Here is a 17,517-nt window from a genome sequence, read left to right on the forward strand (position 1 = left end):
GAGGCACCTGCTCTGAGCAGGAAGAGAGGGGCAGAAGGGAGAGGAGGCCGGGTGTCCCAATGCAGCTCCCAGGGGAGCGACCTGTGGGAGGAGAGGCGCTGGCACAAGGGGCACAGGGTCAGCAGGAAGTCCAAGGTGGAAGGAGCCGCAGAAGATGCCACTATCCTGCTGCCAGGGTTTATAGGCGATGATGCAGCTACCTCGATATGTCTGAGGTGCAATGCCAAAGGAGGCTCCGTCTCTCAAGGGAGACAGTGACCTCCTTTTGCCAGAGGATTGGGCCTGAGATCAGCTCCGATTGTGTGGGTGGTATCATGAAGCTATTAATGTATATAATGTTATTGGAAATAATTTTTTTAAAATAGAGGTTTAGTCTGTGGGTGTGCCTGTGTGTGTTTTCATTGGATTAAAGCCAGCTAGTCTGGGTGCTTTGATGTATAGTAGTTCTGAGATATGAACAGTAAGGTATAGTGCATTTGCATTTTGTTGAATAGAGCATTCAAGAAGGGGAGTGAAATCTGGCACCTAGATAGCAGAGACCAAGCCATGTTTATATTACTAATAAAATTGGTACTATGAAAGGGTTTTATTGTTAGAAGAGGTGGAGTTCAAAGTGGCTGGTGATACAATGAGAAGTTACATTCAAAGAGATGTGCTGGGTATGACAGACAGCAGTTTTGTGTGTGCAGGGCAGAGGCAATGTAAGATCAAAGCCTTTAAGCCGACAACTGTCTGCAAGAGACCAAAGTGAAAGGAACCTCATTTTGAATTTGAGAGGTGAAAATGCTTTGCCTGGTGTCAGCTTAAAGTCTATGGGTTGTCTGGGAATGAAGACCAGAGAAGTTTATGTAAGTAGATTGGAATTGTCAAAATGAGATAAATTTTGTTTTTGTCATCATGGCCTGAGTATACTTTGCCTTTTAATTTTATTGGTGCAGGGCACACCAGTATGTAATCCTGGAGCGAGGGGCCAGTGCCATGCCTGGCATCTCCCCAGTCCTGGTAGCCTCATCAGATGCCACTGTCATTGAAGGAGAGGTGGAGGAGTTGCTACCATTGATGGAAGGGCACCTGGCTGGGATACTGTGTGCCTCATCCACCTCCCACACTAACACTGATCACCTGAGGTCAGTGCCTGTGTCAGGACTTGTAGGTCCAAGCGCAACCCCAGGAACCCCTCATTCTGTCCCTGGAGCTGCCTCTCCATGAGAGTCACCACTCTCTCAATGGAGGAGGTAGTGCGCTCGCCCACGAGGGTCAATGCAGTACTCATGCTCCGCATGGACTCCTCCATCATAAAGACCATGGCGTGCACACCTTCATGGATCTCCGCCAGATCCTCCTGTACATCTTACTGGACATCCGGCATCTGCTGCCTAATGGACAACTTCAGAGGCTCATCATCAGCCTTCAACTGAGCATCGTCCTGGTCTCCAGCAGTCCTCCGACTGCTGGCGCCCTGGGTACACTCTGCCTCCGCCTGCACCTCAAGCGACTATGAAGTGCCCTCACCAATGTGCACCGAGATACTAGCCGCCACTCTAATGCCCACCGAGGTGCTGGTATCTGCTTCAGAGAGTGGGTGTGACGCAGGTGAAAATGATGCCCAGTTGTCCTCTGGTGTCAGGGGGGCCCTTCAGGGTCTGGAGAGCGAACGCCAGCTGGTGAACCTAAAAGGGAGAACAAGGATATGTCATTAGTTAAAGTCATCACACTGTCACTGTGCACACCAGGCACCCTGGTGAGACAATGGAGATCTGCATCACGATGCCATCGTCATTCAATGATCAATGGGGACTCCAGGTTCGAGGCTCACATCAGTGAGGAACTGACACTGGAATGGTTACACAAGCCGAAACTCTCACCTCTGTGCGCTGCACTCTTACCTTCGTCTGGCACCCCCGCCTCTCCACGCCTGGTTGCATGGGGAGCTTGCCGGCTCTCCAGCTCAAGGGCGTCCTGCAGACAGACGTCCTTCCCAGGCAGCCTTTCAGAGACTGTCAGGGCTGTTTTTAAACCAGCTGCTGCGTCACCATTGGGCCCGGCAGCCGACAGGCCCTCACTCGGCCCTTCCCGGCCAGTCCGGAGCCACATTTCATGCTGGATGGGCCTTAATTGACCCACCAGCGTGAAATCGCGGCCGGGGCCTGATTGCGGGCGGTGGTCAGTTTCGTAGCCGCTCCTGGGCCCACCTGCCCAGTGAGGCAAAATCCTTCTCAAAGACTCCGCACCTTTAGAGTGAGGAAAAGTCTCCTCATCTCAGTCCTAAATGGCTGACGCCTTATCCTCAGACTGTGACTCCTTGCTCGAGGTTCTCCCAGTTTCAATCTGTCCATTGCTGCACAAACACCCAACTGCACCTTCAGTTTTGATTCCTTCAATGTTTCCCTCACTGGCTCCTGGGACAGCACTATAGGCTCTGTCTGCATCCTGTACAAAGTCCCATTGTCCCAGTCCAGACTTCTATTGGGTTCTCATCTTTCAATGCATTGATTCTTCATTTTACAAATCCCTCTATGGCCTCCCCACCTACTGACCCTCTGAAAAGTTTGCCAGTCTTGTATTTCAGTTTGCATCTCCCACTCCTCCAGTTCTGCAGCCCTCTTGTCCCTCCAGTCCACTGTTATCAGAGGGATCTACAGTCATTGTGTTCAGGAACACGCTTCCCAAACCCCTTCATTTCACGATGCTCTCCACACTGTCAAAAACCTCCTTTACAACCCACATTTACAACTAAACCTTTACCTCCCTCTTTACTTCCTAAACTCTCGTTCAGTATTCTTTCTGCCTCCCACTTAATATTGAGAGGAGCTTTGACTATTTTTGCAGGCTTCCCCACCCCCCCAAACCCCCCCTCTCCCCTCCCAAAACCCTCTCTCCCCCACCCCAAACCCTTCCCCCCACCACCCACAACCCCCCCACCCCCCCGACCCCCCCTCCAAAACCCTTCCCCCACCCAATCCTGTTTCCTGTCCATTGGTTCCTGTTGGAAAGTCCACATGCAAAGGCACGATCCAACTTCGCTGTGATGCCCGCCATGGTTAAAAAGCTGCACCAGAAAACAGATTACCTGGGCATTATCACAGAATGGTTTGTGGGAGCTTGCTGTGCACAAATTGACTTCCACGCTTTCTACATTACAACAGCGACTACACTTCAACAAGCACCTCATTGGCTGTAAGGAGTTTTGTAACTTCCTAAGGTTGTGAAAGACGCTTTATAGAACACAACAACCCACTTGATCAACACCCCATCCACTACCTTTAACATTCACTCCCTCCGCCACTAACGCACAGTGGCAGCAGTGTGTACCATCCATAAGGTGCACAGCAGCAACTCACCCAGGCTCCTTTGACAGCACCTTCCAAACCCATGACCTCTACCACCTAGAAGGACAAGGGCCATAGACACATGGGAACACCGCCGCCTGGAAGTTCCCCTTCAGGTCACGCAGCCTCCTGACCTGGAACTATATTGCCATTCCTTCATTATCACTGGGGCAAAATCCTGGAACGCCCTCCCTAATGCCACTGTGGGTTTGCCTACATCAGCCAGACTGCAGCGGCTCAAGAAGGTGGTTCAGCAGCACCTTCTCACGGGCACTTTAGTTTGGGCAATCCATGTTCTGTTGGCCCTCCTAGCAATCACTGGCAGAATGACAGTACCACACATGACCCAAGTGAGGCACCAGAGAGCTAACTTTAAAAAAAAAACTCTCCAGATGGTCTTAATCGTGCAATTTTCGCCAGCATTTGAACCAGCGACTCCGCCCATTTTGTTCAAGTTTTGGAATCCTCCATCTGAAGTGCACACAAACTTTGTAATGTATGTGGCTTATTTTTGCTCTGTTTCTGTGGCGATAATATCTTATGATCTACTCGTTTAGGCGCAAAAGAGTGACTCCTTCAGTGGCGACATCTTCAAAGGAAATGGTCACCTTCCTTCAGTGCCCGCGAGCGGACAGGCAGTACCGGCATCATGGATGCAGCAGTCTGAGGAATGGGACCAGTGTGCTAAAGGTAACACTCCTTGTTGACTATTTATATTTTAAATTTGCATAAGATTTATGGGGTTTTTTTTATTAATTAGAACCTGCACCTTTTTCGCACATTAGATTACCAAAGAGGAAAGCTATTTTCTAAACGTTTCTTGGGATTTTCACACAGCCCTGGGTGCTAAGTGTGCACATTAAGCCATGTGTGTGAGCGAGCCCCAGCTTCAGTCCCTGCTTGGCATTGGAAATGGTGGCACAGCTAACTTCCCTATCTGTGAGCTAAGAAGAGGAAAAAAATCGGCACAGAATCCTGCTCCTGATCTCTGCCCAGTGGTTCCTTATTGGAGAGTGTATTCCTGACGAGAACAAGAATATGGTTGCTGTGATGCAGTTCCACAGCTTGGGGCCCAGGAAGCTGAAGGTACAGTCACCGATGGTGGAACAATTAAAATCGGTGATGCTCAAGAGGCCAGAATTAGACGAACACTGATATCGCGGAGGGTTTTGGGGCTAGAGGCGATTTCAGAGATAGGGAGGTGTGAGGCCATGGAGCGATTTGAAAACAAGCATGAAACCACTTGTAAATGTGATGCCAACACTCGTGAAAACATACTTGACCATCATTCTGTCTCTTTATGGGAGGAGGGAAGAGAAGTAGAGGTGGAAGGAAAAGCAATGGGGAGAAAATTGTCACATCCAGTACAGATTTGGATCTCAAAGAGGGATCCAATCTTCTGCCAGAAAAAAGCACTTTCATCTCTTTGGGCTTTCAGCATGAGTTTTGAAGAAAAGTGTTCATATGCAGCATATTTAACTTGTTTCTGAGTCTTGTGTGTTCTGCTATCTTTTAGATCTCAGTCAGTGTCAGTCGAACCTGGGAGAGCTCAATAAACTCCTGCAGAAGCTGGAGGTAGTGGACAGAGTTCACTCAGCACCTATCATTGGTGATGTTCAGGTATGAGACAAGCAATAATGCACAGACCAAACCTTCTATTTAGGCAGACCCTTGGGATCGAGGATGACTTGTTTCCATTCAGCTCAATGGGTTCTGAGGTGGTCGATTAAGTCCAATGCTCGATCTGCGGATTCAGTCACGTGCAGGGCAGGTGGTCCTTGAAGGGTCAGGCAGATGAGTTGTTTGGAGGTTTGTGCACTCTCTCCAACATCACAGGTTTGCTCTGCATGTTCCCAATGACGTCTTTCCATGTGTTCAGTGCCTTCCCGAATGGACCTTCCTCATTTGGGTCTGTCATAAGCCAGGGATTCCCATGAGCTGGTGAACCAGAACAGACTGAACCAGGTGAAAAGCGTCATCACATAGTTCCTGCAAAGTGTGTGTGTTTTTTCCCTTTCTTGCACCTCTTCACTTTGGATAGTTTGCCAATCAACGGATTTACAGACTACAAGAGATGGGTTTGACTCTTGGGAGTATGGCATTAGAGAGTCAATAGGTGGGATTAGGAAGGAGCCAAAGGTTGGAAATTTGTGAAAGATTGGAATGGGATTTAAAAAGTCAGATAGAAGAAACAGAAAGTTAAATATCAGACAGTTTGACTCCAATAACTGAGCAAGAATGCCCAAGGATGGAGTTGGTGTTCACTTGCAGCCATTACTTAAAAGTTAAAATGTGCAAGCAATAAATTTCACTGCATTCTACATTTGGTGTTTTCAGTGCAAGAAAAATGCTGTCCAAGCAGTTGGAGGCTTAAAGATGTGCCAAGAGATTAAGTTTCTCACAGCTCTTCCCCTGATCCAACTCAAAGTGCTGTGTCTTGTATTGTACTAGACCATAAAGACAAGGAGGTGCTAGGTCCCAGTCTGTACCGAGTTAGCTGATCTCGACAATTGCAGGAGCCAGTCATGATCTTACTGAATGGCAGAGCAGGTTCAAGCTTATTCCTGCTCCTATTTCATATGTTCTTACAAAAGTGTGTTAAATTTCCCCTGGGTGCCCCTAGGCAAAGGAGAGAAGTTAGCCAGAGATTCCCCTTCTAATCGCTCTCTAGCGATCCCTTCTGGAAGGTGTGTGCATTCAGACATTTGACAAAAACAGGGCTGGATGGAACTGAAATGCCTGCCGTAGTCAGATAGCCTGCCGAAACGCCATGTAAAAGGAATGGTCGCTCAGTTGAGAGAGCAGAGATCTGCCAGTGCCTGTGAATCAGCGTTTCGGCAAGAGTCAGTGACATTGGGAATGAAGGAGAAAAGGACGTTATAAAAATCAGAGGTTGATGGAAAGGAACCCAAGCAAATGGGAAGTGACGTTTAAAAGGAAAGTTTGTGGCTACATTACAAAACCAATATGTGGAAATTGGATTCACATGAAACATGAATAGAGCTCATGACGAGGCAGTTGGTGTTAAATCCAAAGGTGCAACGACTCACTTCAGTGTTGAATTCAGGTTCGTTATGGCTATAAATTATTTAAATCAGAAACATGGGATTTTAACTGGGTAATTGTTTGAAAAAAATTGGAATTGATTGCGTTGAAATTAAAAACAGGGAGCTTGTTTTGGAATCCTGTGCTCCAATTATAATTAATTTATCATCAAGGGAGCACTTCTGGTTTGGAGAAATTTATTACTTGGCTCGATCTCAGAGAGGGAGAGAGAGGAACCTTTTGTTAGTATGGGTGTAGTTTGAATGCAGATCTGAGGGACATTCTTCTAAATAGTCAATTTTGCTGTATTTAATAGATGAGGCCAAACTCCTTTATGTATAAGAAACCATGAGTTGTATTAAAATGGTTTTAAAGAAGTATGCAGCACAGGAGGCGGCCATTTGTTATTCATAGCTGCGCCATTTGCATGCAGTAAAACAGTAAAGATAGATATAGACGATGGAAGTTTATAGTAAAGTCGATGGGGGTGAATTTGGACAGAGGATCTCCCGCTTGTCTGCTATAACTTCAGCCGAAGAGTGGCAGCAACCTCGGAGGGAAATGGCAAATATAATTGGTGCAGTGTTTCCACGGCTCTGAGAATCTCAAGCCCCGACCCTCCAGGACTGAGCACTGAGCCTTCCAGACCAGGAAGGCCCCTCTACCCTGTTGAATCTCCCCCACAGCCCCTGCACCCCCCTACCCCGATCTGCCACAGCAGCAATGCAGTGCCACAACTGGCTGTGATGCCTCTGGGTTGGGGAGGGGAGTAATTGGTGGGTTCCCTGGCTCCTGAATGCAGTACAGCAGCCCCTAACCTGGAAGTGCTTGTGTGAATTAGTGTCCATTGTGCGGGGCTTCCCCATAAATAACAGCAAAAAACCAGAGAGTGGCTCCCGCCTGTAAAACAACCCCACGGTACAGGAGTCACTGCCTTAAGGAAAGAAGACAGAGCGGAGACAGGTGTGGAAATCAAAAGGGAACATTTTTTTTAAAAAGACAACGTATTTTGGGAATTTTGTCTGTGTCAGGCTGTGTTTGACTGTTTTTGCTAGTGCTTTTTTCAAAAAAGTAGAAGAGCTTTGGTCTAACATTGTGCAATCATTTAAAATTAGCAATTTGTGTTGTAATCTAGCACAGTTCCCAAAAGTTAATGGGGTTCCCAACCTGAGTATGGTTTGAATTTTAAAAAACAGCTGTGGTAATATCAATCTGCTACATCCATCTTTTTAAATTTATGCTTTTCGAATTGCCCCAGGGTTTCCTTGCTGACAAACCAAAAAAGGAAAAACGCTCCTCTAAGATATGGTGCACCCAAAGCTTCGCAAAGGATGAGAACAAGGTAATGTGTTTGATGGGTGGGTCACTTGCCTGAAATATAGATTGTAGACCACTCTACTCTGATTGGAAGTGTCCCTGAAGGTCTTATGGAATGTATAAGCCCAATATTCTGTCACTTTGAGAACAGTTTTAGCGCACAATTTTGTAAGTTAGTGCAGAAGGACCCAATTTATCCTAGACCTTCATATTTGTGTTGAAAGTAGAGCAAGATGGTCTTTTGTCTCTGAACTTTCCCTTTCCTGCAGTTCCCTCAATAGCTTAGTTGTGAATGAACTGCCCATTGTAGTCAGTCAGAGGTATTCCGAGTTTGTGCTAGCTTAGCTGATATCAGTCGTCAGGACAATACATTTAGCCTCGGGATCCTAGGACTGTGGAGTAGAGAAAAATCATTCAATATTCCAGCTCCAACTTGGTATAGTTACAGTTGCTTGGTAGTACAGAACTTGAATATTGCTGAAAAGAGAGACCTGTTGCGCAACTTTTCATCTTGCACTCAACAGGACAAATGAAAGAATGCAAAATTTCAAATGATCACAACAGTTTACTCTAAATGTAAAAAGGCTTCTGATTGGTTGGCAAGTGGACTCTGGCCGAAACGTGCCATTGAGAAAGCAATAGGGAACTATAGGCTCCCCAGTCTCCTGGGTAATTCAAAAAAGGTGCAAGGCTTGAACATATTCTTTTTGTTTGCGTAGAGCGGGTCCCAACATTTGAATGTATGTCACTTATAGCAAGTGTGAATGAGCCACGTTACAAGCTTGACTGATTATCTTAAATTGGTTGTTAGTGTAGCTATTGGCACACTCAGGATTGTTCAGCAAGTGCTGCCCAATCATAGATTCAAGTCTAACAGTAGATGCCTTGGCCAATCTAAGTTGACTTGCCAACCAATCAGCATCCTTTTCTCCTGTGATATAAATTGTTGTGATTGTTTGAAATTTGGCATTCTTGCATTTGTCCTGATGAGCGTAAGACGAAAAGCTTCGGTAACATGTCCCTTCAGCAATATTCAGCAATAAAGATCTATGGGTGTCGTAAGAAGACAAGTTTTCTTGTGTGGTTGAATGGAAGAATATAAAAAGATACAGGGAAATAGGATTACAATAGACTGCTGCAGTTGAGGACCTCGTATTGATTTGGGTATGATGGCCAGAATGGCCTCCTGCTTGTGCTATAATTTTTCTATGATTCTAAGATTAACAATTTGGGGATAGAATTATGAAAGTAAAATAAAGATTTGCATTTATGTAGCACCTTTCATGACCTCTGGATGTTGCAAAGAGCTTCACAGCGAAATGCTTTTGAAGTGCATTAACAGTTGTAATGTGGGGAATACAGCGACCATTTTGTGCACAGAAAATCGCAGCAGGACAAACAACAATGTGAAAATTACCAAGTTTCTCCTTTAGTGATAAGTGCATTAGAAATAGGAGCAGGAGTAGACAGTATGGCCCCTCGAGCCTCCTCCACCTTTTGATACGATCATGGGGAAGCAACTCCATGGGTGGGAAAGTGGAGTTGATTTCCTGGAAGACCAAAAATCCATCTGTCTCAGACTTAAATATGCTCAACAATGGAGCAACCACAGCCCTCCGGGGTAGAGAATTCCAAAGCTTCACAACCCTCTGAGTGAAGAAACTTCTCCTCCTCTCCATCCTAAATAATTGGCCCCTTATCCTGAGACTCTGCCCCCATGCTCTCGATTTCCCCAGCTAGGAGGAATACTCTTTCCATGTCTAACCTGTCAAGCCCCTTCAGAATCTTGTGTGTTTCAATGAGATCACTTCCCATTCTTCTAAACTCCAAAGAATATAAGTCCAATTTGCTCAGCCTCTTTTTGCAGGAACCAGTCTTGATTGAGGGTTAAATATTGGCCAGGACACTAGGGAGACTTTCCCCTGCTCACCTTCGAATAGTCCCATATGGTCTTTCGCATCCATCTAAAAAGGATGACTAGGCCTCGGTTTAATATCTCACCTGACAGGCAGCACCTCCAGCAGTGCAGCACTCCCTCAATACTGCACTGGCGTGATACCTCGAATGTTTTATTCAAGTCTCTGGAGTCATTCCATTTCAAGCTGTGTCTCGAGAAGAGGGAGGAAAATTGGGGAAATTCACTTGTTTTCTTTGTTGGCTACTGATCTTGTATAGAGCTTACTTGCATAGAGCTTAAGTTTAAAAATAAGCAGTTCAGAACAGAAAGTGAAGTTTGAAGTGAAAAGCCACAAGAGCTGGAGTGTTGTTGCATTGGTCTTTTTTTAGTATCGGTCTCTTATTTAAAATCATTGTAAATCTAACTTGACTCGTCTATTTCAAACGTTCTGAGTCATGTCCTGCTGTCTTTTGAATAAATTAAGTTCATGACATTGCATTGTTTCCAAGACATTGTGGGATTGAATTCGCCCTGTGTGACATTAAGAACAAGCTTGTGAACATGTCCTTATGAGATTCCTCAACTATTTCTCGAACTAATCTACTTATTTTATTATTTTTTTTTAAATGGCCTTCATTGAAATAAGAACTGAACGAATTTCATACAAACACTTGTGGGACAATGACTCTCAATTTGATTTCAATCTGCATGTTAGAATTTGAAGGGAATGGTCATCTCGATATGATCTCACACAATGGGTGCTTTATGCTCCTTGCTGTAATGTGCAACTCCCTAGAGTGTCAACCTATTAGATTGTTTTCTGTAAAACATTTTCACAGAGGAATTTGGCCATAATGTCAGCCATGTGATACAATGGTAGCACTGTTGCTTCTGAGTCAGAAGGTTACGTGTTTAAAGAAAGCACCTTCAACAATGTAGGACTCCCTCCCTCATTGAGTCAATGAAGTTCGACCCCACTCCAGAATTTGAGTTCATAATCTAGGCTAACACTTGAGTGCAGTACAGGGGGAGTCCTACATTGTTGGAGGTGCTTTCTTTACAATGGGGTATTAAACTGAGGCCTGGTCTGCCAGGGCAGGTGGACTGCAGTGGTTCAAGAAGGCAGCTCACCACCGCCTTCTCAAGGACAATTAGGGATGGGCAATATATGCTGGCCTAGCCAGCGACGCCCGCATCCCATAAATGAATAAAAGACGTCATGACGATATTTTGTGGAAGATTCCCTAACCAGTGCCCCTAGCTTGCTCCGCACATTTGGACAAATTAACTGGTCACTGCTGTTTGCAGGACCTTGCTACATGCTAAACCAGCCCCTGTGTTCATCTACATTGCAACAGTGGCTAGATTTTAAAAGTAACTCATTGGCTGCGAAGAGGCTTGAGATGTCTTGAGACCGTGAAAACTGCTATATAGGTGTTAGTTTTCTTCTCCCGGAAAGTTGCTGCAGGAATGAGAGAGGATTAGGTCTCCCTGTGTTCTGGAGGTGAAGGATGGAAAAAGCAAGCATTCTAAACTGGGTTTCCCCATCACGCAAGTGGCAGAAGAAAGATTTATTTAGCACCTTTCACAACACAGGGCATCCCAAAGCTATTTACAACCGATGAAGTACTTTTGAAGTGTAGTCAACTGTTGTAGTCTAGGAAATATGGCAGCCAATTTGTGCAGAGCAAAATCCCACAAACAGTAATCTGATGATGATCAGATAATCAATTTTATGATGTCGGATGAGGGATAAATATTGGTTGGAACGCTGGGGATTTGCTTTTACTTTTCTTTGAAATGGTGTTTTGGGATCTTTTACCCTGAGAGGGCAAACGGTTTTAAATCTCATCTGAAAACCACCTCTGACAGTGCAGCCCTCAGTACTGGGGCGTCAGCCTAGATTTTAGTGCTCAAGTCCCAGTAGTGTTTGGATAGCTTATCTGTAAGAGAAAGAAATCTTGTATTTAACAATTGATCGTGAACATCCTTTGGGAAATTAATATAATCTTTTAAAACAACAGTGTTGCCAGTTACAAAAACAGAATTACCTGGAAAAACTCAGCAGGTCTGGCAGCATCGGTGGAGAAGAAATCTCCACCGATGCTGCCAGACCTGCTGAGTTTTTCCAGGTAATTCTGTTTTTGTTTTGGATTTCCAGCATCCGCAGTAGCTTTTAGCTTTTTGTTTTTATCTCTGTGTTGCCAGTCAAACTGGCAGCCAGATGACAAACCCAACTGAGAAGTGCTAACTTGTCATTTTCCTTTACCTGTTCCAACAATTGACATTGGCCTTATGCACAGGACTGGATTTTTTTTAAAGCATATTTAACTGGAGGGATATGGGAGCGTGCGGGAGCGTGGCTTTGAGGTAGAAGATCAGTTATGATCTAGTTGAACGCGGAGCAGGCTTGAGAGGTCGAATGGCCTGCTCCTGCTCCTATTTCCCACTTCCTACTGTCCTCTCCTTTCCCATGAGGTTTAATTCTTTTTCTTGTAAAAAGTATAAGTTAGGAATATAGGAGCAGGAATAGGCCATTCAGCCTGTTGAGCCTGCTCCTCCATTCAAACAGATCCTGGCTGATCATCCACCTCTCTGCCATTTCTCCCCACTATCCTCATACCCCTTATTGTCATTATATCCAGAAATCTATCGATTTCTGTCTTGCATCTGTGGAGAGAGAGACGAGAGTTAATGTTTTGAGTCCATATGACTCTTCAGTGCAGTTTCCTCAATCTCTCCTCATAAGACAACCCTGCCATCCAAGAGATTAACCTGGTGAGCCTCTGTTGCACTCCCTCTTTGGCAAGTATTCCTTCCTTAGATAAGGAGGCCAAAACTGTACACAATACTCCAGGTGTGGTCTCACCAAGGCTGTATACAATTGCAGCAAGACATCTTTACTCCTGTACTCGTCCCTTGCGATGAAGACCAACATACTATTTGCCTTCCTAATTGCTTGCTGCACCTGCATTCTAGTTTTTAGTGACTCATGAACAAGGATATTCAGGACCCTTTGAACATCAACACTTCCCAACCCCTCTTCATTTAAGAAATACTCTTCCCTTCAGTATTTTTTCTATTAAAAAGGGTAACTTCACACTTATTCACATTATATTCTTGCCCACTCACTTGGCCTGTCCAAATCCCATTGAAGCCTCCTTGCATCCTCCTCTCAACTTAGATTCCCACCTAGTTTTGTGTCATCAGCAATTATAGATTGAAATAGATTGTGAACAGCTATGGCTCCAGCACTGATCCTTGCGGTACCCGTATCCCAATAGTAACAGCCTGCCATCCTGAGAATGACTTGTTTATTTCTACTCTGTTTTCTGTCTGTTAAACAATTCTCAATCCATACCAGCAGATTCCCCCAATCCCATGTGCTCTAATTTTGTTTACTAACTTCCTGTGTGGGTTCTTATCAAAAGCCTTCTGAAAATGCAAATGCACCACATCCACTGATTCTCCTTAATCTGTGCTACAGGTAACATTCTCAAAAAGCTCCACCAGGTTTGTCGAGCATGATTTCCCTTTCATAAATCCATATTGTCTCTGCCCAATCATATCATTATTTTCCAAGTGTCCAATCGAGAGGAGACAGTGGTGTAGGGTTATCGTCACAGGACTGGTAATCCAGAGACTCAGGGTAATGCTCTGGGGACTTGGGTTCGAAGGGTGAAATTTAAATTCAATTAAAAAAAATGGATAAGTCTAATGATGACCATGAAACCATTGTTGGTTGTCATAAAAACCTATCTGGTTCACTAATGTCCTTTAGGGAAGGAAATCTGCCATCCTCACCTGGTCTGGCCTACATGTGACCATCCGCAGTAATGTAGTTGACTCTTAAATACCCGCTGAAATGACCTAGCAGTTATATCAAACCGCTAAAAAGTTAGTAAAAGGGAATGAAACCGGACGGACCACTCGCCATCGACCCAGGCACCGGAAACGACAACGACAAACTCAGCCCTGTCGACCCTGCAAAGTCCTCCTTACTGACACCTGGGGATTAGTGCCAAAATTGGGAGAGCAACAGCCTGACATAGTCATACTCATGGAATCATACCTTACAGACAATGTCCCAGACACCACCATCACCGTCCCTGGATATGTCCTGTGTACAGTCGGGAGGGAGTTGCCCTGGGAGTCTTCAACATCAACTCCGGCCCCCATGAATTCTCATGGCATCAGGTCAAACATGGGCAAGGAAACCTCCTGCTGATTACTGTGTACTGCCCCCCTTCAGCTGATCAATCAATGCTCCTCCATGGTGAACACCACTTGGAGGAGGCACTGAGGGTGGCAAGGGCACAGAATGTACTCTGGTTGGGGGACTTCAGTGTCCATCACCAAGAGTGGCTCGGTAGCACCACCACAGACTGAGCTGGCCAGGTCCTAAAGGACATAGCTGCTAGACTGGGTCTGCGGCAGGTGGTGAGGGAACCAACAAGAGGGAAAAACATACTTGACCATATCCTCAACATGCCTGCTGCAGATGCATCTGTCCATAACAGTACTGGTAGGAGTGACCACTGCACAGTCCTTGTGGAGACAAAGTCCCGTCTTCACATTGAGGCTACCCTCCATCGTGTTGTGTGGCACTATCACCGTGCTAAATGGGATAGATTTTAGACAGATCTAGCAGCTCAAGACTGGGCATCCATGAGGTGCTGTGGGCCATCAGCAGCAGTAGAATTGTACTCAACCACAATCTGTAACCTCATGGCCTGGCATATCCTCCATTCTACCCTTACCGCCAAGCCAGAGGATCAACACTGATTCAATGAAGAGTGCAGGAGGGCGGGACAGGAGCAGCACCAGGCATACCTAAAAATGAACTGCCAACCTGGTGAAGCTACAACACAGGCTACTACAGCATAATCAGCAAGAGATAGACAGAGCTAAGTGATTCCACAACCAACAGATCAAATTTAAGCTCTGCAGTCCTGCCACATCCAGTCGTGAATGGTGGTGGACAATTAAACAACTCAATGGAGCAGGAGGCTCCACAAATATCCTCATCCTCAACATGGATGGAGGAGCCCAGCACATCTGTGCAAAAGATAAAGCTGAAGCATTTGCAACAGTCTTCAGCCAGAAGATTGGATGGCCGAATGGATGATCCATCTTGACCTCCTCTGGGGGTCTCCAGTATCACAGATGCCAGTCTTCAGCCAATTCGATTCACTCCACATGATATCAAGAAACAGCTGAAGGTACTGGATACTACAAAGGCTATGGGCCCTGACAATATTCCAGCAGTAGTACTGAAGACTTGTGCTCTGTCCAGTACAGCTACAACAATGACATTTACCCAGCAATGTGGAAAATTGCCCAGGTGTGTCCTGTAGACAAAAAGCAGGTCAAACCCAACCTGGCCAATTACTGCCCCCATCAGTCTACTCTCGATCATCAGTAAAGAAATGGAAGGGATCATCAACAGTGCTATCAAGCGGCACTTGCTTAGCAATAACCTGCTGACTGACACTAAGTTTGGGTTCTGCCAGGGTCACTCACCTCACGACCTCAATACAGCCTTGGTTCAAACAGGGACAAAAGAGCAGAAGCCCCAAGGTGAGGTGGGAGTGACTGCCCTTGACTTCAGTGCAGCATTTGAACAAGTATGGCATTAAGGAGCCCTATCAAAACTGGAGTCAATGGGAATCAGGGGGACTGCAGCGGGTCAAGAAGGCAGCTCACCACCACCTTCTCAAGGGCAATTAGGGATGGGCAATAAATGCTGGCCTAGCCAGCGATGCCCACATCCCATAAATGAATAAAATGCCATCACATCCTTTAGAGTAGAATCTACTATTTTCCCTACTACTGACGTCAAACTAACAGGTTTGTAGTTCTCCACTTTCTCTCTCCCTCCCTCCCCTAGTCCCAAACACTTGCTGCTTTCCAGTCTGCAGGAACCTTTCCAGAATCTATAGAATTTTGAAAGATAACCACCAATGCATCCACTATCTCTCTAGCCACCTCCTTCAACACTCTCTCTGGGATGAAGCTCACCTGGCCCAGGGGATTTATCAACCTTCAATCCAATTAATTTTTTGAGTACTACCTTTTTATTAATACTAATGTCCTTCAGCTGCTCATTTTCACAAGTCCCTTGGTTCCCTAGTATCTCTGGGAGTTTCTCTGTATCATGAAGACAGACATAAAGTTATTGGCCAGAGTATTGCCGTTGGCGCGTGGGGGTGGGCCCAACATGCCGACGTGTAAAATGACGCGAGATGACATCGGGCGTGCGTCCCGACGTCATCGCGCGTCGTTTCAATATTGCGTTCAGCGGGCACGCGCTGGAGGAAGCTGCGCACCCTCCAAACGGTCAAAGGCCTATTAAGGCCATTAAAAAAGTAATTGACTTTGTTAACAGCGCTGCCCATCCAACCTTAAAGTTGGTGGGCAGGCGAAGAGCTCGAGCACTCCATGGGCAGAATGAGGCTTCCTGAAGGTTTTATAAAATAATTAAATAAATTTTGCGCAAACATGTCCCAGTTCATGTGACACTGTCACCTGATGGGACGTGTTTAAATAATTGTTTACTTTCTTTATTAACAAATTTTATTACCAACTTAACCCCCCTGAGACAGCTCCGTGCCTCAGGGAGATTGTTGCGCTGTTTTGCGTGCATGTGAGAAAGAGTGCAGGTCCCAACTCTCCCTCCTCCCCCCCACCCGCACAGGGAGCACTGAGCACCACCAGCCGCGCGTTACACTGGGCGGGCCTTAATTGGCCTGCCAATGGAAAATGGCGGTGAGCAGCCAATCGCAGGTGGCGATCGTCTCCGCGTCGGCCTGACATAGTTAAGATTTAGCCCATTGTTTTTCTCTGCCATTTCCCTATTCTCCAGTATGAATCCTCCTGTCTCCACCTGTAATGGACCCACATTTGTCCTCGCTAATCTTTTCCGTTTCACATAGCTTAAAAAAACCTTTTACTGTCCGCCTTTGTGTTTCCTGCTCGTTGCGTAGTGTTTCAGAACTGACCATTCTACATGGGAGTTGAAGTGCAATGCAGTGTCCCCTCCCATCACCTGGTCATCTAGAGCAACAAAGCATCGGCTCATCCCTGTGATTCTTTACACTGAGTTCCTTATCTTGGTCACAGTTGGGTGAAAGTGCTAGCATGTGAGCTATGATTGACACTTAAGGAGGTTTGGAGTATAAGAATAGGAGGCTAAAGCAGACGGGGAAGACGATGGCATAGTGGTATTATCGCTGGACTAGTAATCCAGAGACCCCGGGTAATGCTCTGGGGACCCGGGTTCGAATCCTGCATGGCAATAAAAGTCTAATGATGACTATGAAACCATTGTCAGTTGTTGTAAAAACTCATCTGATTCACTAACGTCCTTTAGAAAAGGAAATCTGTCGTCCTTACCTGGTCTGGCCTACATGTGACTCCAGACCCGTGACACTTAAATGGCCTCTGAACAAGGGCAATTAGGGATGGGCAATAAATGCTGGCCTAGCCAGCAATGCCCACATGAATGAATAAAAATTTTAGCAGTTAGATACTGAGCTGCATAAACCTGAAAGGTCAGCTTTAATGTCAGGGTTAGCAACAGTTGGGAGCAAACTGCCCTCCATGTTCCTGAATTAGAGATGTGGGGCAGAGAGTCATGGTTCCTGGTCCTTTACTGCTTTCCAGTGACTCCTGAAAAGTGTGCCGACTTGGTGCTTCAGATGAAGACGGCATTGGACTGGATGTGACGTGAGAAATGGTCACTTGGAAAAGGCATTGGAGAATCTCTGGCAGGGAGTAACTAAGAGTCAACACCTTCGGGAGAGGAAAAATAGAGCAAGTAGCAACGCACAATTAATTTGCATAATGGAAAAGGATGTTGATTCTGATCACCATCAAATTAAAGTCAAGTCCCTGTATTTTGTATAGGAATTGGTGCCAAGTTCATGG

The 17,517-nt window shown here is 45.7% G+C and overlaps 1 protein-coding gene across 4 annotated transcripts in view; it reads left to right on the forward strand.

The window, feature by feature from the left end:
* osbpl7 (oxysterol binding protein-like 7) overlaps nt 1-17,517 on the forward strand; it is a 98,135-nt gene that overhangs the window by 41,101 nt on the left and 39,517 nt on the right. For 3 of the 4 annotated variants that reach the window (XM_078529325.1, XM_078529322.1, XM_078529323.1), the window contains exons 7-9: nt 3,887-4,019; nt 4,846-4,949; nt 7,633-7,716. In XM_078529325.1, coding sequence (XP_078385451.1) covers nt 3,887-4,019; nt 4,846-4,949; nt 7,633-7,716 — 321 coding nt within the window. The remainder of the gene's footprint in view (nt 1-3,886; nt 4,020-4,845; nt 4,950-7,632; nt 7,717-17,517) is intronic. The other variant, XM_078529326.1, reaches the window with a different exon arrangement.

This window comes from Cetorhinus maximus, chromosome 25 (genome assembly GCF_964194155.1).
Source record: "Cetorhinus maximus chromosome 25, sCetMax3.hap1.1, whole genome shotgun sequence".
NCBI classification, from domain to species: domain Eukaryota; kingdom Metazoa; phylum Chordata; class Chondrichthyes; order Lamniformes; family Cetorhinidae; genus Cetorhinus; species Cetorhinus maximus.